This window comes from Solanum lycopersicum, chromosome 12 (genome assembly GCF_036512215.1).
Source record: "Solanum lycopersicum chromosome 12, SLM_r2.1".
NCBI lineage: Eukaryota > Viridiplantae > Streptophyta > Magnoliopsida > Solanales > Solanaceae > Solanum > Solanum lycopersicum.
Window position 1 is genome coordinate 63,924,193 of NC_090811.1, and position 22,288 is coordinate 63,946,480.

General features: G+C 32.8%; 1 protein-coding gene and 1 long non-coding RNA gene across 2 annotated transcripts; one reads left to right on the forward strand and one right to left on the reverse strand.

The window, feature by feature from the left end:
* Window positions 1-1,382: 1,382 nt before the first annotated feature.
* LOC543861 (vacuolar H+-ATPase A1 subunit isoform) lies at window positions 1,383-9,617 on the reverse strand. Its single transcript, NM_001247352.2, has 20 exons — window positions 9,396-9,617; window positions 8,603-8,729; window positions 8,371-8,426; window positions 8,215-8,271; window positions 7,987-8,098; window positions 7,847-7,884; window positions 7,621-7,722; window positions 6,919-6,975; window positions 6,743-6,814; window positions 6,553-6,654; window positions 6,375-6,437; window positions 6,163-6,295; window positions 5,578-5,684; window positions 4,977-5,171; window positions 4,811-4,897; window positions 4,581-4,685; window positions 2,587-2,684; window positions 2,422-2,500; window positions 2,082-2,170; window positions 1,383-1,909 (listed from the first exon to the last, which is right to left on the reverse strand). The coding sequence occupies exons 1-20, from the start codon at window positions 9,471-9,473 to the stop codon at window positions 1,795-1,797; spliced, it is 1,872 nt and encodes a 623-aa protein (NP_001234281.2). The 5' UTR covers window positions 9,474-9,617; the 3' UTR covers window positions 1,383-1,794.
* A 7,920-nt stretch (window positions 9,618-17,537) lies between these two features.
* LOC112940482 (uncharacterized) lies at window positions 17,538-18,202 on the forward strand. Its single transcript, XR_003244724.2, has 2 exons — window positions 17,538-17,776; window positions 18,036-18,202. It is a non-coding gene; the product is annotated as an uncharacterized lncRNA (long non-coding RNA).
* The last annotated feature ends 4,086 nt before the right edge of the window (window positions 18,203-22,288 follow it).

The following is a 22,288-nucleotide window of genomic DNA, read 5'->3' on the forward strand; positions in this document are numbered from 1 at the left end:
AATTATTTTAAAAAATTAATTTTATGATTTTATATTAATAAAAAAGAAAAAAAATATTTTAAATTAAAATTGTATCAAATATAATAAAATGAATGACTTTAAACATACGTATCAAGAGAAAATTAAAATTAAAATAGATTAAAAAACATGTCACTCTTTTTTTTAAAAAAATACATGTTTTATAATTTTTTGTAAGAATAAACGAGACAAAAAAGTTTGTATATTATTAATTTATTTTGCACCTCCTTAATTTATATTACGATTTCTTATTCATGATTGATTAAATTTGATGATTCTTTTTTTTTTGAAAGATAAGAAGTTGTGATTGTTTTAAGGTGTAACATTGTAGTTGTTTCACTCTCCTCTAATTCGAGTAACTTTTGTGCTTATTCTAATGAAGGAACAATTATATGAATATTCTGTGTTCTAATTTTTTTAGTAATTGTAATTTTGTTTAATTGATAATATTTTAATTGCAGATATTTTCTTTTTTAATGGCACGCACCTGTAATTTTATTATTTGGTACTAATTAAACTATAAAATAATTTAATATTTTGTAACAATCAGATTTTTTGATAGTAAGCGTTACTTGGATAAATATGTGGATGAAAGATATTTATGACTATTCATATGTTAAATATTATTTTTACCCTCTTCGATAACTCACTTTGTTAACATGAAACTTCAGTGCACAAACTATTTCGTATATGTTAGCAAGATCCGAGAAAGAGACATAATCTAAAGATTGCGATGTAAAAATCTATCCATTAATAAATATTAATATTAATGGTTGCTTTCGCAACTCGGGAACTCACATAGCTGAAAAGAGCTAAAATGCATGGCTAAACTAGTGTGACTACAACATTATTCAATGTTGTTACCTCCTAAGCTTTGATGAACAATAATGACAAATTCAAATATAATTTCGTAGATGAGATCAAAGATAGAGAAGTTAAATTCGAAAAATTCTCAATTGAACAAACAATGAAAAAGAAGTAATAAAAAAAATTTCTAACAGAACAGATAGTGATATAGGGAAATAAAGGAACCGAATAATACCCAACTACTAATTAGGGAAATAAAGGAACCGAATAATACCCAACTACTAATTAAAGTTCTATCCGACGTACACATCATATTCACTCTAATACTTCTTAAGTCTACCTCTACTTTTCTCAAGTCAACTACGGCCATGCTCCCACATCCTAACCGGTACATTTACACCCAATAATACTAAACTTTGATGAACGTTGGTTGGAGATCTAACACCAAATAGAATTTGAAATTATCGTAATTGTGCGCTTTCAATTTGTTTAAGTTGAGATGTGGAAATAACTAACAGGGGACTGGAAAATGAAGAAAAAATGGAGATGGCATATCATGAGAGGTGCACCCTCAAAACCTTATTATTAATTATTGCACATCGGTTCAATAAATTAAAGAACAAACAAACATTGTACCCAAGTAATATAGCTTAGGTATAAATTCACAATCGCAGCTTTATTCTTCAAATCTCATGATAAACTCAAAACTAAAGATAACATTACCTAAATGACCCGGTCATGCGCCATGCTATTGGATAAAAAAGAGATACAGCAACCATACAAAAGACTACTGAGGAAACACACAATTCTTTTTTTTTCCATTTTAATTTTCATGGATCCAGACGACCATTGTGGAAAACTGCACACAACTGATTTGATGTGTTCTTACATTGTAGAAGACCACGGAATTATTTGCTTCTCGAGAATTTGGTCGATCCCTACAAAACTGCACATTTCAGCAAATCGCGATTATCGAGTCTCATCCTCAAGGTTGCGGAAACCAGCAACCAAATCATCATGAAGCTTCTGAAACTTGCCCACCAGAACATCCTCTCCTTCAGCTGGATCCTCAAACTTTTGGGACCTGTGAGAAATGGAGGTGTAAAAAGCAGGAAAAATGGGCAAGGGGTGCATTAAACTGGCAGCGTATGGACATCTTTTTTTATTTTTTTAAAGGTTGCAGCATTAGGGACATATTTGCTAGACAAAGCAACATGATATCGTAGAACAAAGTCCATGTTTAGGCAGTAACTTACACCAAACGGTAGAACAAATCTCCTAGACGGTGCTTAATGAGAGTGTAAGTGATTTTTTGTCCATCCATACCAGCTCCTCGCTCAACGGCCTGTGCAAAAGATTATAACATAAAATGTTACAAGGGAATCCCAAGATTCAATTTTCTCTACTTACTGGTCTCTAGTGACAATTGAATCAAAAGCTACATAGAATCTAACTAAATGTGATAAAAGGAAAGGTAAGAGCATTAAAATAACACTCGTCATCAGTACATGCCGCTATCTATAGGAATGAGAAGAATGCAGTCTGAAGGAAATACAGAAGGAAGATATTAATGTAGTGAAAGCTAAACTATCTTACCTGGTTGGCCAAGTTATAGAAGTGGATGATGTTGCGCAACATCCAAACAGATTTGTAGAAAGGGCAGAACTTATCATATCTGTCACAAGACCAAAAAAAAAGTGAGCCCATGACAATCCCAATTCGTTCCAGAAAAAGGCATCACCATTGATTTATATAACTTACGGCGTAAAAGCATTTTGTGCAAGGTAGTCCTCCCTTAAAAGTTTTGCAGTTTCCAAGGTAATCTTATCTGTTTCAGCCAGAGCATCCTTTCCGACAAGCTGCAGAAGACAAGATCCAATTTAGCATACGTATTCCCTCTCGGTGAAGAGAAGTGAGAAGATGCAAACCATCTTTTTATGCATTGCAAGATTACTAAAGAATTGTGGGACATGTTTTTAAATATTTTGGGTCTAAAGTTGACTATGCCAAGAGACACAGGGGAGCTTCTACAAGGTTGGTCAAAAAGGGGTCTAAGGGATGTTCACTCAAAGACTCTCGGATGCAATTCCAGAGGCTATTTGGTGGATTATATACAACATACCCAGTACAATCCCACAAGTGGGGTTTGGGGAGGGTAGTGTTTGCACAACTTTACCCCTACCTTGTGAAGGTAAAGAGGTTGTTTCCGATACACCCTTAGCTCAAGTAAAGCATTGTAAAATCAAGTAGGAAATGAAATATATTGAAGCAACAGCTGGGCATACATCACCAAAACAAATTGCCAACCCGGACAAAGAATTGTGGTAATTTGGTTTTAATACGGTATTCAGGAGTAAAATTTCTGAATACGGTATTCGGTACAATATACTAATACCATTCGATATTCACTAGGATTCTTTTGCCCACCATTTCTTCCTAGAACACTGAACAATCACAATAGAATGGTCGGACAAGCACCATCTAATCTGAGCCTGACTATCTCAAATCTCTAGTTTCAGATTCAATACTCTTTTATGATTTGTTTTCTTCCCTTTTAATCTTCTTGTATAGAACTAATTTAGTTGTGGAAGAATCAAACCTTCTACCCTGATCCTCGACCTATATATTCCTATCTAGGGTCATATCCTCAGTAAGCTACAGCCTACAAGTGTCATGTCCTGTCTAATCACTTCCCCAATACTTCTTCGCATTTGGTGGATTATATAGAAAGGAGAAACTCAAAAAAGAAAAAGGAAAATGTATCTAGTGTTAAGTTTAATAATATTTCTTCGCTTTCTTTTTGGGGAAAGATGCAAATGTACATGAGATGAGAGTGATGAAGCAGAAAACATAGTTGATTTTATAAGCTCTCTTCACAATCTGCGATATGATGTACACAGTTGTCCATACCAGCATATTCTTTATGTTGACTCTTCTATACAAGACTTTTACCTTATAAAAACAACTTCCACTTTCATCATGTTCTATTGTTTTGGTTCTATCTTAATACATAAAGCACATAGCGCTGCTCTGGGCTTCCTCGCTCTCAAATAAGCCCATCGAACCACAAATTTCACTCTAGGCTCACTCCTTAGCATGTTGAACCTACTCTCTCTTTTCATATCCAGGCCCACTCTAAAGCTTGTTGAGCCTGATCTTTCTCTCTATCTTTATCTTCTCAAAGATTAAAAAAAAAAAAGATGAAATGTTTTGTCCATATGTAAACCTAAGAAGCAGGCTACACATGAGAGATGTACACTTGCTTGTCATCATTTGTGTAAGGGTCTCCAAATAAGTTTATAATGTATTGGCACTCTACCCATTGCCTTACTATTTTGAATTGAATGTTCGGGTTCTTTCCCCAATAATTGCAAAGGTCAATAAGCTAGGAATTTAGAGGAACTTTGACATAAACTCAGGGACCAAGGTTCACCCAGCTATAACCAAAATTCTTTTCTGCACAACACAATCCCTCTCAGTACCCTCCTTGCAACATGACTTCTAAGTCTGGCCTTCAAGGAATATTAACAAGGAAGACCAAGAGCACAAAGGTTAGCAAATAGCCTTTGAACAAGGATATTTCTATGTCCATATCAATAATCATCAGACCAAATACAAGTGAAAAGGGCTCCTTAAACAAAATAAGCCTAAAGTTAGAGCTACATCAACCCAACCTCGATCCCCTTCTCCTAGGTGAATTAAATATGGTGACTTTATCACATAAAACTCCAGAAAAAAGGTAAAATAGCACATACTTGAACAATTTCATTTAGGTCATCCTCCCTCTGCAGCACCTCACGGGCTTTTGTCCTTATGTTAATAAAATCAGGATCAAACTTCTCATAAAAGGACTCGAGTGCCTGAATACAAAAAAAATGTCAAGTCAATGAGAAGCCTTTTTTGGCCAATGAGCAGAAACAGGAAAAGACGAAAAATAATCTTCAAATTCGCAAAATAAGCATATAACTGAGCATAAAATGCATACCCCTGAGTATTTTGAATAGGAAATAAGCCAATTTACAGAGGGAAAGTGTTTCCTCTGAGCCAATTTCTTATCCAGACCCCAGAAGACCTGCAAAAGAATAATTTTAGAGAAAGCTGGCAGTGGCTGGAACCACAAAAACCACTAATGAAGATTGTGTTTTACTTACCTGAACAATACCAAGGGTTGCAGATGTTACAGGATCTGAAAAATCTCCTCCTGGAGGAGAAACGGCACCAACAATTGTCACACTACCAGTTCTCTCTGGTCCACCAAGACACTTAACTTTACCAGCACGCTCATAGAAAGATGCCAAACGTGCTGCCAAATAAGCAGGATATCCACTGTCTGCAGGCATTTCTGCCTGAAAGGTGCATGGAAGTCAACATGTATTAAGAAACTATGGAAACGGCGTATCTCCACAATTGAAAAGTAGTAACGTGAAACAATTCTATTCTATGAAGATTTTACACTATCGAAGAGATTCCCACGAGTTGACACATTGGTTGAAATAGACTCTTGTCAGGGCAGCAGATCACATGTCAAAAGGCATATATGCTGAGATTTGAATTTTTCACAGATTTTAGTTTAAAATGTTTGTCTATGCAAGGGATGGACAGTATATTGAACCAGGTACTGACAATGCCCAAAAAATGATAAAAGAACCTTAAAGTATCAGTTGCCATAAACAGGAGAATATTTTAGCTGTTGCAACTAAAAGAATGAAGAGGTTATTCAACTTGTTGCAATAGAAAGAATGATCTACTCACCAATCGACCTGAGATTTCACGTAAAGCTTCGGCCCAGCGAGAGGTCGAATCTGCCATCATACTGACATTGTATCCCATGTCTCTGAAGTATTCTGCTATAGTAATACCTGAAAACCATAATGACAAAAGCTGAAGAACTGCCTTAAGCCTATCAAGAAGCGCTGGCTATTTTTAGAGACGAAAAAGCATCATTGGAAAATAAGATGACATTTATTTCGGAAGCATAGGAAGAAGCACTCAGCAGAAAGCATCCATGTGAACATGAACATACAAAGAACAAAAAGCAAAACACCCTTTTACTTGGTAAAAATAAACAGGTGCTGGAGCAAAGAGGAAATAGACTTATGTTAGCTAGATTTTTAAAGCTAAGCAATTATACTTATTCTAGGGGTCATTTTTCATTCTTATTTTATCAAGAGAGGAAAGAAATTTTACAGCACGCATCTCTTGTCAATCACCCTCAACAAGCATCTACCATACTACAGGAAAATTACATGACTGAGATAAGATCAAATGACATAAACAAGGACATCTCCTAGGAATGTTGACATAGTAAGAATATTAGAGAGTGAAGAAAGTACCAACCTGTATAGATTGAGGCCTCACGAGCAGCCACAGGCATGTTTGAAGTATTAGCGACTAGTGTAGTACGTTTCATGACAGACTCTTCACGCCCATCAGGCAATGTCATTGTCAATTGAGGGAAATCCATAAGTACCTACAAAGAATTATCTTCTGCAATGAGACTCAACATAATAATTAGAAGTGCTCACAAATAGAGTGGAAAAACTGTGTACCTCTGCCATTTCATTCCCTCGTTCCCCACAACCAACATACACGACAGTATCCGAATTAGAGTACTGCATTCATTATTAAAACGAAACAATAACCTTAATAAGCTTCCTGAGGATCATTTTTAATTTTGGGAAACTATAACTAATAAGGTAATCCAATGTTAATAAATATGAGACTTGCCTTGGAAAGAGCTTGACTAATGACAGTCTTACCACAGCCAAATGCACCAGGTATGGCACAAGTTCCACCAAGCACTGAGGGAAACAGGGCATCGAGAACACGCTGTCACGAAATAGAGCAAATTAAGCACATATGTCTAAAATTCTCACATGAAACCCCAAAAGAGGCCTAATATCTAAGCATGATTTACCTGTCCGGTAAGAAGAGGAGTATCAGCAGCTAACTTTGATGCTACAGGTCTAGGAGAACGTACAGGCCAAGTCTACAGAGATGTGAGCAAGTTAACGTCAGTATCCACTACTGAAACCGTGATAAGAACAAAGCAAAAGAAATATATGGAACTCCATGTTAGTAGAAGTTATTGACCTGAAGCATAGTCACTTGCTTTTTGACTCCTTGAAACTCGAGCTCAAGAACAGTATCCTGCAAGCATAGAGGGAAGAGAAAAAAATGAAGTCTCCAGATATAATACTCATTGCATTGCTTGCTATATCTTATACAATCATTATTTGATCTCCTCTGATTTAGAAAAAGATGGGTCCATGGCAAGTTTTCTCTGATAAATAATGAAACTTCCTTTTCAACAAAGAAATAAACATCTTAAACTACAGACACAAGTTTTAAACACTAAAAGATGTATAACATAAATAGTAAATTGAGCAAATCGTACACTTGCGACCAAGTTTTAAAATGGGTCCAGATGAAATAAAAGGCATTACTACTGGAGCTACTAAAAGTGCAATCTAGGACGTAAGTTTGCTGTTCAGGAAATGGAGTAGATATCCTCCTCCTTTTTTGAGAATAATAAGTAGATATCCTTTCCCTTTCCAAACAATAAATACAGACCAATTGGTGGCATAGTCTCACACACCCAGGGAGGTGCTTAATTGCCATCTAAATTATTCAAGTTGAAGCAGCTCAAAGACAGTCAAAACATAGTTTATAAAAAATTACTTCAGATCACTGCACACTACAAAAGGTAAAAATAATAGTGTGGATCTAAAGTAGAAGCTTAATGAGACAGCAAGAATAGTAGCACCAATAGTTATTTAGAGCTTGTTGACATACATTCAAAGAGTATTGACCAGCTGGAGCAATGTAGGTGATCTTTCCCATGGCATCAGGAGGAAGAGCAACACGATGTTCCATCAAACTGTTTTCAAAGACGGTCTACCAAAAGAAAATTCACGAATATACTCAGATATACAGCGAAACATGGATAAAGATACTGGAATATGACTCGGGAAAAGCTTCACAAATTTACTTAAAACAAATGAAGTTCATCCAAACTTACAGCATACAAGTCTCCACCTGTTAAGAGATCTCCCTCACCTGGCACCACGATATGATAATAAGAAAAAATTTCTTTTTCTTTTGAAAAGTACAGTAATTATTTCAAAGTCCAAAATGTCATTTCAAAGGCTACAAAAATACCTATTTTCTTAGGCTGAAATTCCCATAGTATATCCTTGTCCAGGGCTGGAACAGACACACCACGAGGGATGTAGACATCACCAGACCTTTTTGCAATTGTCTTCAGAGGCCTCTGCATTATTGAGGGAGAAAACATACAAACATCATGTTGATGCCATGGCTCTGATTTCACAATACTTGAATAAAGAATTCATTTTTAAAATGTAAAGGACATTGTCAAATCATTACCTGAATACCATCGAAGATGTTCCCCAAAATTCCAGGTCCCAGCTCTACTGACAGGGGCTATTATTTGAACAAAACATCAAATATTGCAACATTAAAAATTTTAACTTACAGTTAAAAGAAAACAACCGAAGTTCAAAAGAAGAAATCTCTTTTGACCTTGTGTGTACGTAACACGGGGTCATTCACCATCAGACCAGCTGTTTCTTCATAAACTGCAAGAAAGGTAATTTAACAAACAAATTTTGCATTTAGTATCAATCATGTGGCATATTCCCCTTCCGTAAAAACTTAAGAACAGGCAAAAGCATGAAAAAAGGAGGGGGGGAAGATAAGATATTGTAGGGACAGTTGTTATTAGCAGGAACAACGAAATTCACGAACAATATACCCTGAATTGTAGCGGAATCTCCTTCCAGCCTAATAATTTCACCAATGAGGTTGTCATGTCCGACACGGACTAGTTCATACATGGCAGCTCCTCCCATTCCATCAGCAACAACCACTGGTCCAGACACCTATTAAAGAAGACACAATGACAACCACATAAGATCTACCAATACGCATTTTCACAGCAGATGGAAGACTAAGTCATGATGCAACGAACAGATACTATATAATGAACAGAATAAAACCACCAAAGACATCGGCAATCAAAGAATTTAATCAGTATAATCATCTACATTATATATACCAAAAAAAAAAAAAAACTTAATAATATAAACTATAATTTAACAGAAAAGTAGTAGCAAGCAGTGAAGAAACCAAGTATCTGTATACAAACACAGGCAAAAGCAAAAGCAAATTTCCTAATAACTCATAAATGAGAACAGCACTAATCAAAGTTGAAAAATGATCAACTGCTAGATGTTTGACCCCTGATCCACTCCTTAAGCTTCAACTCCATACGAATTTTATAGAAAAACAGATGCGAGTATGCGACCAAACTAACACTCTCGTACCAGAACACAATTAGAAAATTAAGGCTGAATGAATCATCCAGGTAAGTAAAGTGAACCGATCCAAATATAATTCAATTCGATTCAATCAACGAGAATAAAGTAGATCTCAAAGTCAATAGCATACTAATCCAAAGTTCACTAATAAACAAAAGGATCTAAGCATACGACTTCATCGATCTAAAGGAGAACATAGGTACAGATCTAAAGGAGAATCAATTTTACCTTTCTGACGTATCCATACTCGCTTTCCTTCTCGGAATCCTCAAAGGTAGTCATCGGACCTCCGACAATCGACGGCATTGTGGTAGAGTGATGTTAATAATCTGAATCCAAAGATCGAAAAAATCTCACAGAGAAGTGAGAAATGGCAGCAGGAAGAGAAGAAAGAGAGAGAGGAGGAGAAATTCGCAATAATTGATTCAGTGAAGGCACCTTGTGTTTTTAGTGATAGAACGAGCAAGGCAGTAACTCTCACGTGTTTGACTTCAATTTCTATGGATCCAAATACATCTAGACACGTTTAGATCTACTGTGGTGACTGTGAATCTGATCCATACACGTGTAATATGGTTTTTGTTTTTATTTTCAAAGGACTAAGCGATACATGATTATTACAAGTCGCGACGATATTTTTTATTTTTACGATTGAGATATTTAGATAAATTTTAGAAATTACATAGTTTTAATATGAAATTACAGTTTATCTTTTTTTTAATTTGCAATTACTTTGATCTCTTAAAAAGAACGGAAACTTTCACAAATAGCCACTATAATAAACTTAATTATGCTCCATAGTTATAGTTTGCATAATTACGAGTTGTAGCTACAGTTATTATGTTGTCTCGTTTGTAATTCGCAGGTTTATAGAATTCGTGAATACAATTGTATAATTCAGTTATTTTGGTATAAACTCAAAATAAAAAATTTATAAACATCAGAAGTGTAAATAGTTATACGAATTATATCATACAAATTTTGAACTATATAAAAGTTATGCAAATTATATGATACAAATTTCGAATTATACAAAACAAAAAAGTTGAGCCTCGTAAGTATAGCTAAAAGTAGGTCGTGAATTGTAACTAAAACAAAATATAGTTATGTTGAGTAATTAACTAGTATATGTTTGCTTATGCTCATAATTTTTCTTAAAACCTGACACAAATTGGATACATTAAAAATTATCTCAGATACATTATAACATGAACCGGATACATAATATATAACTCTTAAAAACTAGATCGAATATATTATAAAATAAACTGGATACACAATATATAGTTTTGATACATTAAATACTTATTTGGATTCATTAATATATAGTTCGAATATATTAAAGAAACAGGTGATTTTTAAAAATAGAATGAAATATCAGAAATAAGAAAAACATAAGATGTGTATTTCAATAATTTTTTCATATTTTTTTTAGTTAAATCAGAATAAATAAATTTCTGAGACCTCAAAGATTTGGATTTGAGTGAACACTACTTACACTTGGGTTTGTATGGTTTAATTAATAGGAATACTTTGTATCCCTTCTAGTATGATGATAGGGCAAATTTTATGGGAGTTGAAGTGCAAAAGTAGGCATTTTTAGGAGTTCTAGTTAAAGAATCTTTATAATTAAATTTTAAATTTTCTAGTATGAAATAGGCTTTATCGATGCCCAATTTTCTCATGTTTGTTTGGGGTAAAAGTTTTAGAAAATGTTTTCCAAATCAACTCATTTTCCTTAAAATTAAGGAAAATGACTTTCCTTAAAAAATTAAGGAAAACATTTTCCAAATCTCTCCTTCAATTTCAAATTACATTTTTTTTTTGGAAAAACATCATTTTTAAAAAAATAAAAATATTTTCAATTTCAAAATTTTATTTTTCACCCGATTCCTGACCCCCCACCCTCCCCAAAAAATTAATTTTGCTTTTTAATAATTTTTTCAACTTCAAATTTTTATTTTTAAACTCCTACCTCCCCCTGGCCAGACCCCCTATCCACCCCTACCAGCCCTCCCAACCCCAACCTCAAACTCTCAAAAAATTAATTTTGTTTTTTAAAAATACTATCAACTTCAAAAAAAAAAAAATCACTCCTACCCCCTCCCCTGCCTCTCAACCCACTACCCCCCACCCCCACCACCCCACCCCAAAAAAATTGTTTTACAAAAAAATTTCAAATTCATAAATTATTTTCTATTCTAATAAAAATAAAAGATGTTCCTCAAAAATATTTTTTCATTCATAAATCAAACATTAAAAATCATTTCCGAAGAATATTTTCTACTCACCCAGCAAACATGAGAAAATAAATCTAAAATCTACATGTTTTTCAGAAAAAACATTTTCTAGGAAAACATTTTCCTTCGTACCAAACACACCCTAAAGGTCTTAAGTTTTGATTTAATAGTCCAAACTAAAAGACTTAGGTAATTTAAACCTTCTAACCTTTTAAGAAAAAGAATGAGGAGGAAGGGAGGTTTGAAGTGTTTCAAATTTGGCTAAACTTTAAATAGTTTTAAATAACTAAAGTTTAAAGTATAATTAGGATCATAAAGGCTAGTTGGTGTTATTTCTACTCCTTAGCAATGATGTTGAACCAATAAGGGATGGTGAATTATTGTACTAGTCATGACGACTTCTACAGTAGGACAAGTCTTACTGAAGATGTTGAGCTCTTAAGAAAAATATCGTAACTCATGAATTATTAATAATAAAACTTGAAAAAAGGGTTCACTTTAAAACTTATCCACGAATATTTCACATCAAAATAAAGAAAAAATATTTAATTCGTATAAAGGTGAGTTCGTTTATCAATCGTAAAAACTTTTTTTTTTTTAATTAGTGTTAAGGGGGACAAACTTACCGGGGACTGGATTTTGAGGTCCAAACGTTAAATTGAATCGAACGATACCCCAACAATGAGGCTTGGATAGTTACAAGTCCAATGTTTCTTCAATTTGCTTTTCAACACTTTTAAGTGAAAAAAAAAATGGACAAAGATACATATGATACACGAAATAATAAACATTTTTTTATAGAACATAAGCTTATATTTTTGTATCATAATATTTCATAAGTCATGTCGGTCGTCAGTTTCTAAAGAACTTTAAAACATATGTTTTTACTAGAATAACTTTCAAAATTCAACACAAAAATGGTCAAAAACACATCAAAATTCAGAAAACACAGACACATAATTTAACTCAAAATAAAAAGAAATATATATATATATGCCCCAAAAGTATTAAAAACTTAAGTATATCACATAATTTAATTTCCAGGAAACATGTATCCAACAAAGTAAATATTCAATCAAATAAGGTAAAAGACTATAAATGTTACACAATTTATACCGAAAAGACATACATAAGTTCTCAAAAGCACAACTTCAATCACCAAACACTACAACAAAATTCTAAAAATACTACATGATTTATGTTGCATAACTTAATTTTACAAAACTTATATCGAGCTTAGCAAAAATTTAACTTTAAATGATAATTTTTTTTATATATAAATATTACAGAACTTTGATTGAACGGGACAAATTTGAATATGTAAAAGTAATTTGCTCCATAAATTTTCAATAAAATAAATAAGGGCAATAATTACTTTCTTTTTATTGGATTAAATACTCATAAACCTAGTAAATATAATTAGATACACATATTGTCACCTAATGAGACTTGTTTTACTATGACGCATTAAACATTGTTATTGTTTGCTTGTTTAGTGATAAAGTGACGCTGCTATGTTATGCATATGTTAGGATCTATATGAGGTATAACACATAAAATTTTCATGGACACATATAAATAATACATAATACATTTAACATTGTGAAATATACTAGTAGAGGTGGCTCAATCCTAAAGCAAATGAAGCAAGGACAACTTTCACATATAGCAAATATAAAATTTATATTTGTATGTTGTAGCAAAGTTTGCACAATTGCGCTCCATAGCAAACATATATATGTATGATTCGCTATACATATACAATTGAAGCGAATTGTATAAAACGAGAATGAGAAGAGATTTGTGCAGAGAAATGTATAAAACGAAGTATGTAAAATGAATTGTATAATTATAAGTGTATAGGACGATTATATATAATTTGAATTTGTATAAAATGAGAAAGGGAGAAAGACAAATGAGACTTGGGCAGAGAATATACAATTGAATCGAATTGTATAAAATGAGAAGGGAGAAAGGCAAAAGAGACTTGGGCAAGGAATATACAATTGAATCGAATTGTATAAAACGTGAAAGAGAGAAATTATATACAATTTGAATTTGTATAAAACGAGAAAGAGAGAAAGATAAAAGAGACTTGGGCAAGGAAGTACGTTAATTGTATAACTATAAGTGTATAAGACGGTGATATATATTCGCATGTGTATATATAATTTTCTCTCGCTTTATACAATTAGAAACACAATTGTATAAAGCGAGAGAGGCGAGCGAAGAAAGCGAGCGAGAGAGGGAGAGTGGCGAACGAAAATATGAGGGAGAGAGGGACTAACAAACTATGGAACACAAATAAATCAAAAGGTAGCTACTATATTTATTTTATATTATTATTTGTCACTCTATACAATTAATGAAACAATGGCTTGGGCCCTTAAAAAATAAGGCCTCAAAATTATTTAATGGCAACATATCAAAATATAAGTATAACTTAAATAAAATTCATAGGGTAAGCGGAGTAAATTACATCTTATCTCTAATGCATAACTCACTATCTGAATACACTAATGTTGATAAATTATGTATCAAACTATTACACTAAAAAGAGAAAAAAAAAGAAATCTAATTAAAATCTCATAAATTACGCTTGCAAATAACATATTTATTGTGTGTATGACACATAACACAGTGATGATCGGTTGATATGCATATGATACGTGATATAAAGTCGAAACCTATTGAATTTGATATATGTTATGTATCATGTAAATATTAATTAATTAATTTGTTGCACAGTGATTTAACTATAAAACATTAGGATTTATGTATCAAGTGTATTTATTAGGTAACGTGTATAAAGATATAGCCTTCTAGTTGAATAAGTTTAGATATGTGTATCTAGTAGTAAAAGATTGACATTGACATATATAATATACTTATTATTGGATTTGATACACAGTATTCCAGTTATAAAACATTGTGATTTATGTATTAAGATTTAAGATACATTATATAACTTGATACATATAAATGATACATTATGTAGTATTTATGTATCAAGAACATTTATATTGAACATGATAAATATTCATTGCAGATTTAACAACATTAGAGTTTCAGTTTTGTATGCCAGATACACGTGTGAGACAAGAGAGTGACGAGTGAAACTGGAGAAAGGCGAGCGCGTGAGATTTGTCTATGTCTAGATACATGTGAATTCACTTGGATAGTATATCTAAAACAAATTAAACCGAATTTTGAGTCCATGTATGTGGATGCACCAAAATTTGATAAGATCATAGTGTGCACCTAAGTAATTACCTCATACACTACTGAGTTTTCTATAAATTACCCTTAAATAAATAGTTTAGGCTCGTGGGTCGACCCCGATCAAGGACAATGACTTATATGAGTTAAGCTTATAAACCCTTATTTTAAATAGGCTTGAAAATTTCATCTCAATCCTTTTTCAGTATCAGATTGAATTAGGTCGGCCCCATGAGATAAGCCCATTTTAGCCGCTCCTCTATACTGGTATACATTAGAATATACATGAGATACATACAACGAAATATATATACGAAGTCATCTTAAACCTCAAATTTTTAATTAGAAATTTAGCTCAAATCTGTTTCAATTCATCTCCAAACTCTACATCAAACTCCTTTAAGACGTTTCAAATAAAAATCAACATCACCCAATCGAGACAAATCAGAAATACACAAATAAGCTTCAATATTTTTTCAGATCTTTACCTTCAAAATATCGATAGAAAACCCCAAAAATCAATTAATATTCAAATCTAATAACAAAATCGAGGTAGAACCAAACCAAAAAATAATAATTGGCAATACAACACGAAGTTGATGTAGAACTAATGAAAATTTTTTAGCCTGAAAAGGGAGTAGTATAAAATGATTTATAGAAGATCTTATTGTTATGAACTATAAATTTTATAGCCTGAAACATGGGTATGTTGGGTGCCAAATTCGTAAATTAAAACTTTTTTATGTAATTTAGTAGGCCAAATTTTTAATGCTTCCCCAATTTTTTTATAATTTTTTTTTGTTGTAATTTTTCGCTCGACAACAATCTCTAAAAAAAACAAACGCATATTTAAAAAAATTCGAACTCAAAATATGAAACTTAAACCATCAATTTTTTAATTGAAAATGAATGAGTACTTATCAGTTTAATGCAATTTTTATTGGCCCCAAACTAAATAAATAGAAAATAAATTATTATGAATAAAATGGCAAGGCAATCATCTATCATTATGCAAGACAACAAAAAAAATAAAATCATACTGCTATTTTCCAATATGCAATTAAAAAAATATAGATTTACGCAAAATAATATTAAGACAATCAAATACTTGAAGATGATACCAAAATTAAGCTTCACTTTCAATAAATTATAACTGGATATGAATTTCCTCACCCTAAGGAACAAAATCTCGACAGAAGAAGGAACTCTTTCACATGAAAGAATCTTTTAACTAATATCTTTTACTGGTGTTCTTAATAGCATGAATGGTGAGAGTGATTCACTTTTAATTAAAGGTTTCAGGTTCAAGTCTCGAATATAGGAAAATTATGTTAGGAATGTCACCATCAAATAAGTCCTGTAATACGTAATTTAAATTTAGTCGGACTCTAATATGAACTTCGAACATTGAATGAAAAAAGAAAAGATAATCCAATAAATAATAGCTAAATTGACATGTGAGACTAGTGGACAGGGAATTATTGTTAGCCTAACATTATATATTTTGGTTTGTTCCAATTTTTCGGCTTCATTTAAAATACAAGAGTCGAATTAACTAATGTTTATTATAAATTTAAACGTAAATCTTTTACTATGATATTAAAATGAAATTTACAGTTGAAAAATACATTAGAAAGTTTTTTTTACATTTATCTACCATGAAATTATAATACATGTAGGCTACAAGGAATCTTTTTTTTTTAAAAAAAATTGAGACAATGAATAACAACCTACTAGTCCACATCAAACGTGCACATGTATGAATTATCCAGAAGTGATAAAACTACAAAATTAATTAATTATTTATTCTTAGGCTACTTTTATTTTTTTTGGATTGTTCGATAGGATATATAAAAATAATATTGAATAAGGTATATTAAAAATATAAAAATTAAAAATGTTGAGATTGGTTATAGTGACACAAATTTTTTATGGATAATTTGTTTTATTATTCTAAATAATAGGGTGTATTAGAATTAAATAAAATATTGTGTTATTAATGCTATAATTTACGATGTATAAAAATAAAATTCAATAAAATGTTTCAATTTTGAGACAAAAAAAAGATTGCAATATAGTGGTATATTTGCTACCACATATCACATATGAGTCTTGTTTGCCACTTCTTATTGTCTCTCAATTTTTGGTCATGATTTTGCTTATCCATCCACACTGCTTCCTAGTTTCTACCCTTTTGTTTTTCCCAATGAAAACTAAATTATAATATCAAAAAAAACAAAACAAAAACAAATAGAATGTACGAGAAATAACTTTATTATAAAACATATATAAAATTAAAAAAAAATAGTACATGTTGGTGAATCCAAGAAGATCTTTCACCTTTGGTGTACGTCTAGTATAAATGCATTGTTTAATATTCTTATATGTTGTATTTTCAGAAAAGTGATATTTAATTAAGTTAAGAAAATTGCATTGATTTCTTATTTATTTTATATTTAGTATAAAATATTTTTGAAATAATTTTATTTTGACTTTTATTTATTTAAGGTAAAAGAATATTATTTTTTTAACTTTATCTTTTACCTGTGTATTTTTGATAATAAAATAATTTTTTTTTGATTTTAGCTCTTTTTTATTTAAGGAAAATATTATTACTCTCTTTTAAATTTACTCTTGCTTAAGTTTGGTAATATATATTTTTTTTCAATAATCTGATTTGGCTCTCTTAAAAAAAGAATAAGTTTAATTGATCTGTCTTTCCTTATTTGTAAACTTACCTATTTCTTACTTGTTTATATATGGTAGAATAATATTGTTTAGGTTCTTCTTTATTTATGGTAAAAGAATATTATGCTCATAAATTATTCTAATTTATTTCTTTTCCTATTTTTGTTCCCCTCTCTTCTACTATATAAGAGACCTCTTCTCATTCTTTCAATTCACTAACTCATTCACTCATTCACTTTCAACACAAGTACTCTCAATAACAAGTTCTCTCATTACACTTTGCTCTCTCATTCCCAGTTTGCCTTTTCTTTAAATACTTTAAATATTACTCTCCTATTCTTAAAAAAGTTGGAACTCTTGTAAATCTTTGAATCATCCTTTGAACTCTTTCTTGCTGTGTTGCTGTAGTGGATCGAAACCTCACTTAATACTTCATTGCTGATAAAATTTTCTGCATAATTGGTTAGCCTTCTTTACTATTCTAAAATCTCGTTTTTGCATAATTATCATTGTTGTTGTTGGAAACAAAAGGAAGCATCCAAGATATTTCTCTTATCCTTTCTCCCTATATGTTGTAATATGTCTCCATCTATGCTTTGTCCCTTTTATTTCTTATGTATGTTGTTTATATATGCACATATGAAAGTAATTTGTTACTATGAGAATTTTATATTACAACTATTTCCTCATCATATATGTGTTACATTACCTCTTCTACCAGGTATTGCACTTAGAGTTCAAGATGTTGAAGATTTGCCTAGAAAAAATTGTGGACGAAGCCTCGTTCATTTTATTGTTATATATATATGTTTATTCGTTCTTTATTTTTACTTGTAATGTTTGTACAACTCTTTAACTTTATATATATAAAATGAATTTGGGGGATCATCTAAGGGGAGGGGGATTATACGCAAATTTGTAATATTTTTTTTGTGTTAGAAAGCATGCTGATAGGTTTAAAATATTTTTGCTTCATCTATATGTGTTGTTTTAACTTTCCAATCGCCTAAAATCATAGGAATCATTAGCTAATCTCTAGTATGCTAACTTAGTTAAAAGGAGCAAAAGCTTTAATTGTCAATTTGTCCCTTGTTTGTTAATATGAATTCTTATCTTATTAATAAGTTTCAATATGTTCACTTAGAAAACATACATATAAAATTTAATTAAATAAGAATGTGCATTAAAGTCACTCCTTAATAATTTTCAGCATGTTTTAGAACTATATAATCCATCAATATTTTTCAACTCTATGAAAAAGAGTAATTTTCTGCATACATTATTATTTTGTATTTCTTCCTAAAAAATTGTCATACTAATTTTCCTATAAAAATCTAAAAAAATAATAGTTAATATTTTTCTGCATAATAATTAACCGCTTTTACATCTAAAATCTGCTATTAATTAATTTTTTTCATTGTAATTGATTCATGCCTAAATTATATATTTTTCACATTAATAACCAATCTGTAAATCCATCAATATTCTAAATAAATAATTTTCTGCATTAATAATAAATTTGTCACTTATCTAAAATTTGTTGTATTTAATAATAAATTTATTTGCTATTCTTAAAAAATAATTTTCTGCCTTAAATAAATAGAATTTGGTGTCCTTAAAATAATTTTCTGCCCTAAACAAATTGAGTCTTTTGTTATAAAATATTAATTTCCACCATAATAATTAATTCGACTACTATTTTTAATATATGTGCATGTGTAATCACATTTTTTGCTATACTTGGAAATCAAGCAAAAGTTATTATGTTATTAATCATTGCTCACTCTAAAATTAGTTAATACTAAAATTTACATCCATGTTATCATATTTGCCCTCTCATAGTTAAATTGTCGTTACTCTAATTTTCTGGTTGTATGCTCACCCACCTACATGAGATCTCTCACAATTATATGTTGTTTGCAAATATGTTTAATTAAAATTTAGAGGTCAAATTGAAACCTACTGTGCGAAAATGACTGTTTTGTTTGTCTTGTTTGTTTGACTTGGTGTCTAGGAGAGTCTTATATTCTATTTTATCTAAATCCACCCTTTAAGAGTCCAATGCCTCTTGGACTATCAAGTTGGGATGATTAGGCACCTTTTAGTTACGAAATGCATGTGGTGGTGGGGTAGGGGTAGTTCGCCCTATGGAGATGATGACATTGACTTAGGCTTGAAAGACAAACTTTGGTTTTCCTTGGCACAAATGAAGTAGTCTTTCATCTAAGATTCCTCCATAGGGGGTATGGCCCTAGACGCTTCAGACCTCCATCTTATGGCATAGTCTTTGAAGGATTCACTAGATTTCTTCTTCAAATTTTGAATGTAAAACCAATCAGGTGCATTTTCTATATTAAAACCAAACCTATTCATGAAATCTGTTGCCATATCTACCTACCCTACCCATTTTCGTGGGTCTTGCTCAATATACTATGTTAGGGCCTCCCCAGTAAGACTCGTCATAAACAGCTTCATGAGTATCCTCTCGTCTCTTCCCACCCCTACAAGTTTGTCACTGTACATTCGTAGGTTGGCTTTGGGATCCCCAATGCCATTGAACATCTTGAATTTTGGAAGCTTGTATCCTTCGAGCATTTCTACATCAGGGTGTATGCACAAATCCTCGTAGCTCAGTCCTCCTAACCTCTTGTTTCCTTCAACATGTTGCACCCTGTTGGTCAAGCTATCTAATCTCTCAGTCAGGTTTTTTATTAGAATGTCCTTTTGGTGGGACTCTGATTCATGGATGTCATGGGTCAGAGGAGCGGTTTCCACATATATTGGATTGAGGTTGTTGTTTCCAAGAGTATATGGGGGATTTGCATTTGAGGTTGTTTCTGGGAGGGTTGGCTTGGTTTTTGGTAATAATGGTGGAACGGAACTTGGGTATTTTGTGTATGGGGTGGTGGAAAGGTATTTGGATGAGTGGGTTTAGGTCGTGATGTATTGATTAGAGGATTATTTGGCATGGTTATTTGGTTAGTGTGAGGAAGAACCAAACAACCATGCCAAATAATCCTCCAATCAATATATCCCGACCTGAACCCACTCATCCAAATACCTTTCCACCACCCTATGCCCAAAATACCTAAGTTTCGTTCCACCATTATTACCAACAAATCAAGCCAACCCTCCCAGAAACAACCCCTAATGCAAATCCCCCATATACTCTTGGAAACAACAACCTCAATCAAATATATGTGGAAACCACTCCTTTGACCCATGACCTCCATGAATCAGAGTCCCACCAAAAGGACATTCTGATAAAAAAACTAATTGAGAAATTAGATAGCTTGACCAACAGGGTGCATCATGATGAAGGAAACAAGAGATTAGGAGGACTGAGCTATGAGAATCTGTGAATGCACCCTGATGTAGAACTGCCCGAAGGATACAAGCTTCCAAAATTCGAGAAGTTCAACGGCATTGGGGATCCCAAAGCCCACCTACGAATGTACAGTGACAAACTTGTAGGGGTGGGAAGAGACGAGAGGATACTCATGAAGCTGTTTATGAGGAGTCTTACCGGGGAGGCCCTAGCATAGTATATTGAGCAAGACTCACGGAAATGGGTAGAGTGGGTAGATATGGCAATAGATTTCATGAACAGGTTTGGTTTTAATATAGAAAATGCACCTGATTGGTTTTACATTCAAAATTTGAAGAAGAAATCTAGTGAATCCTTCAAAGACTACACCATAAAATGGAGGTCTGAAGCGGCTAGGGCCAGACCCCCTATGGAGGAATCTCAGATGAAAGACTACTTCATTCGTGCCAAGAACCACAATACTATGACCGAATGATGCTGGTGGCTGAAAAGAGTTCCGCTGAAATCATCAAATTAGGCGAAAGAATTGAAGAAGGCATAAAGAATAGGACTATCATCAATTTGGAGGCTTTGCAAGCAACCAACAAAACTCTGCAATATGGTGGAATGACAGAAAATCGAAAGAAAATAGGTTCTATAATGATTGCTCATGGAACCAAGGCCCCTTTGAGGCACCAGGCAACGAACCTACCACCATCCCCATACCCTCACACTCCATACCCTCAACATCCCTCAGCTCCACCCCCTATATCTGCCCAACCCATGCCAATATATTACCAAAACATTCCCCTCAATATTCACATGCCTCATATCCTGTCTATAATGTCCAACTAACACACTTCCAAACTCCACCACCCACTCAGACACCAAACTACCGAAACAGACCTCCATATGAAAGAAGACCTACAAAATATTATTCCCCTTTGGCCGAACCCATAACACAACTTTATGAAAGACTAAAATAGGCTGGGTATGTCTCCCCAATTCCTGCATTACTTGTGGATGTTCGCGCAAAATGGTACGACCCTAACAAGGTCTGCACCTACCATTATGGGATGAAGGGTCACACTACCAAAGTTTACAGATCCCTCAGGGATAACGAACTTCATGTCACTAGTTTACCTTGGTCGTTCGCGGCATGGGGCATGGATCTCATTGGTCCAATCGAGCCAACAACATCCAACGGACACAAATTCATTCTTGTCGCAATTGACTATATCACTAAGTGGGTGGAGAACACCTCCCACAAATCAGTGACAAAGAAAGTTGTGGACGACTTCGTCAAAAATAATTAGTGATCTGATGAGATCAATGTGTGAGAAATTCAAGATCAGTCATCTAATTCTACAACATACATGCCACATATGAACGGGATTGTTGAGGCAGCAAACAAAAACATCAAAAGAATATTGCGCAAGATGATTGACAACCACAAACACTGGCATGAAAAGCTACCTTTCGCACTACTGGGGTATCGTGCCACAATCAGAACTTCAACCGGGGCCACACCTTACTTCTTAGTATATGGTAGTGAAGCTGTGATACCCGTCGAAGTAGAGATACCATCCCTATGGATCATTCAAGAAGCAAAGTTGAGTGACGCTGACTGGATACAAAGTCGGGCAGAGAATCTAGCATTAATAGAT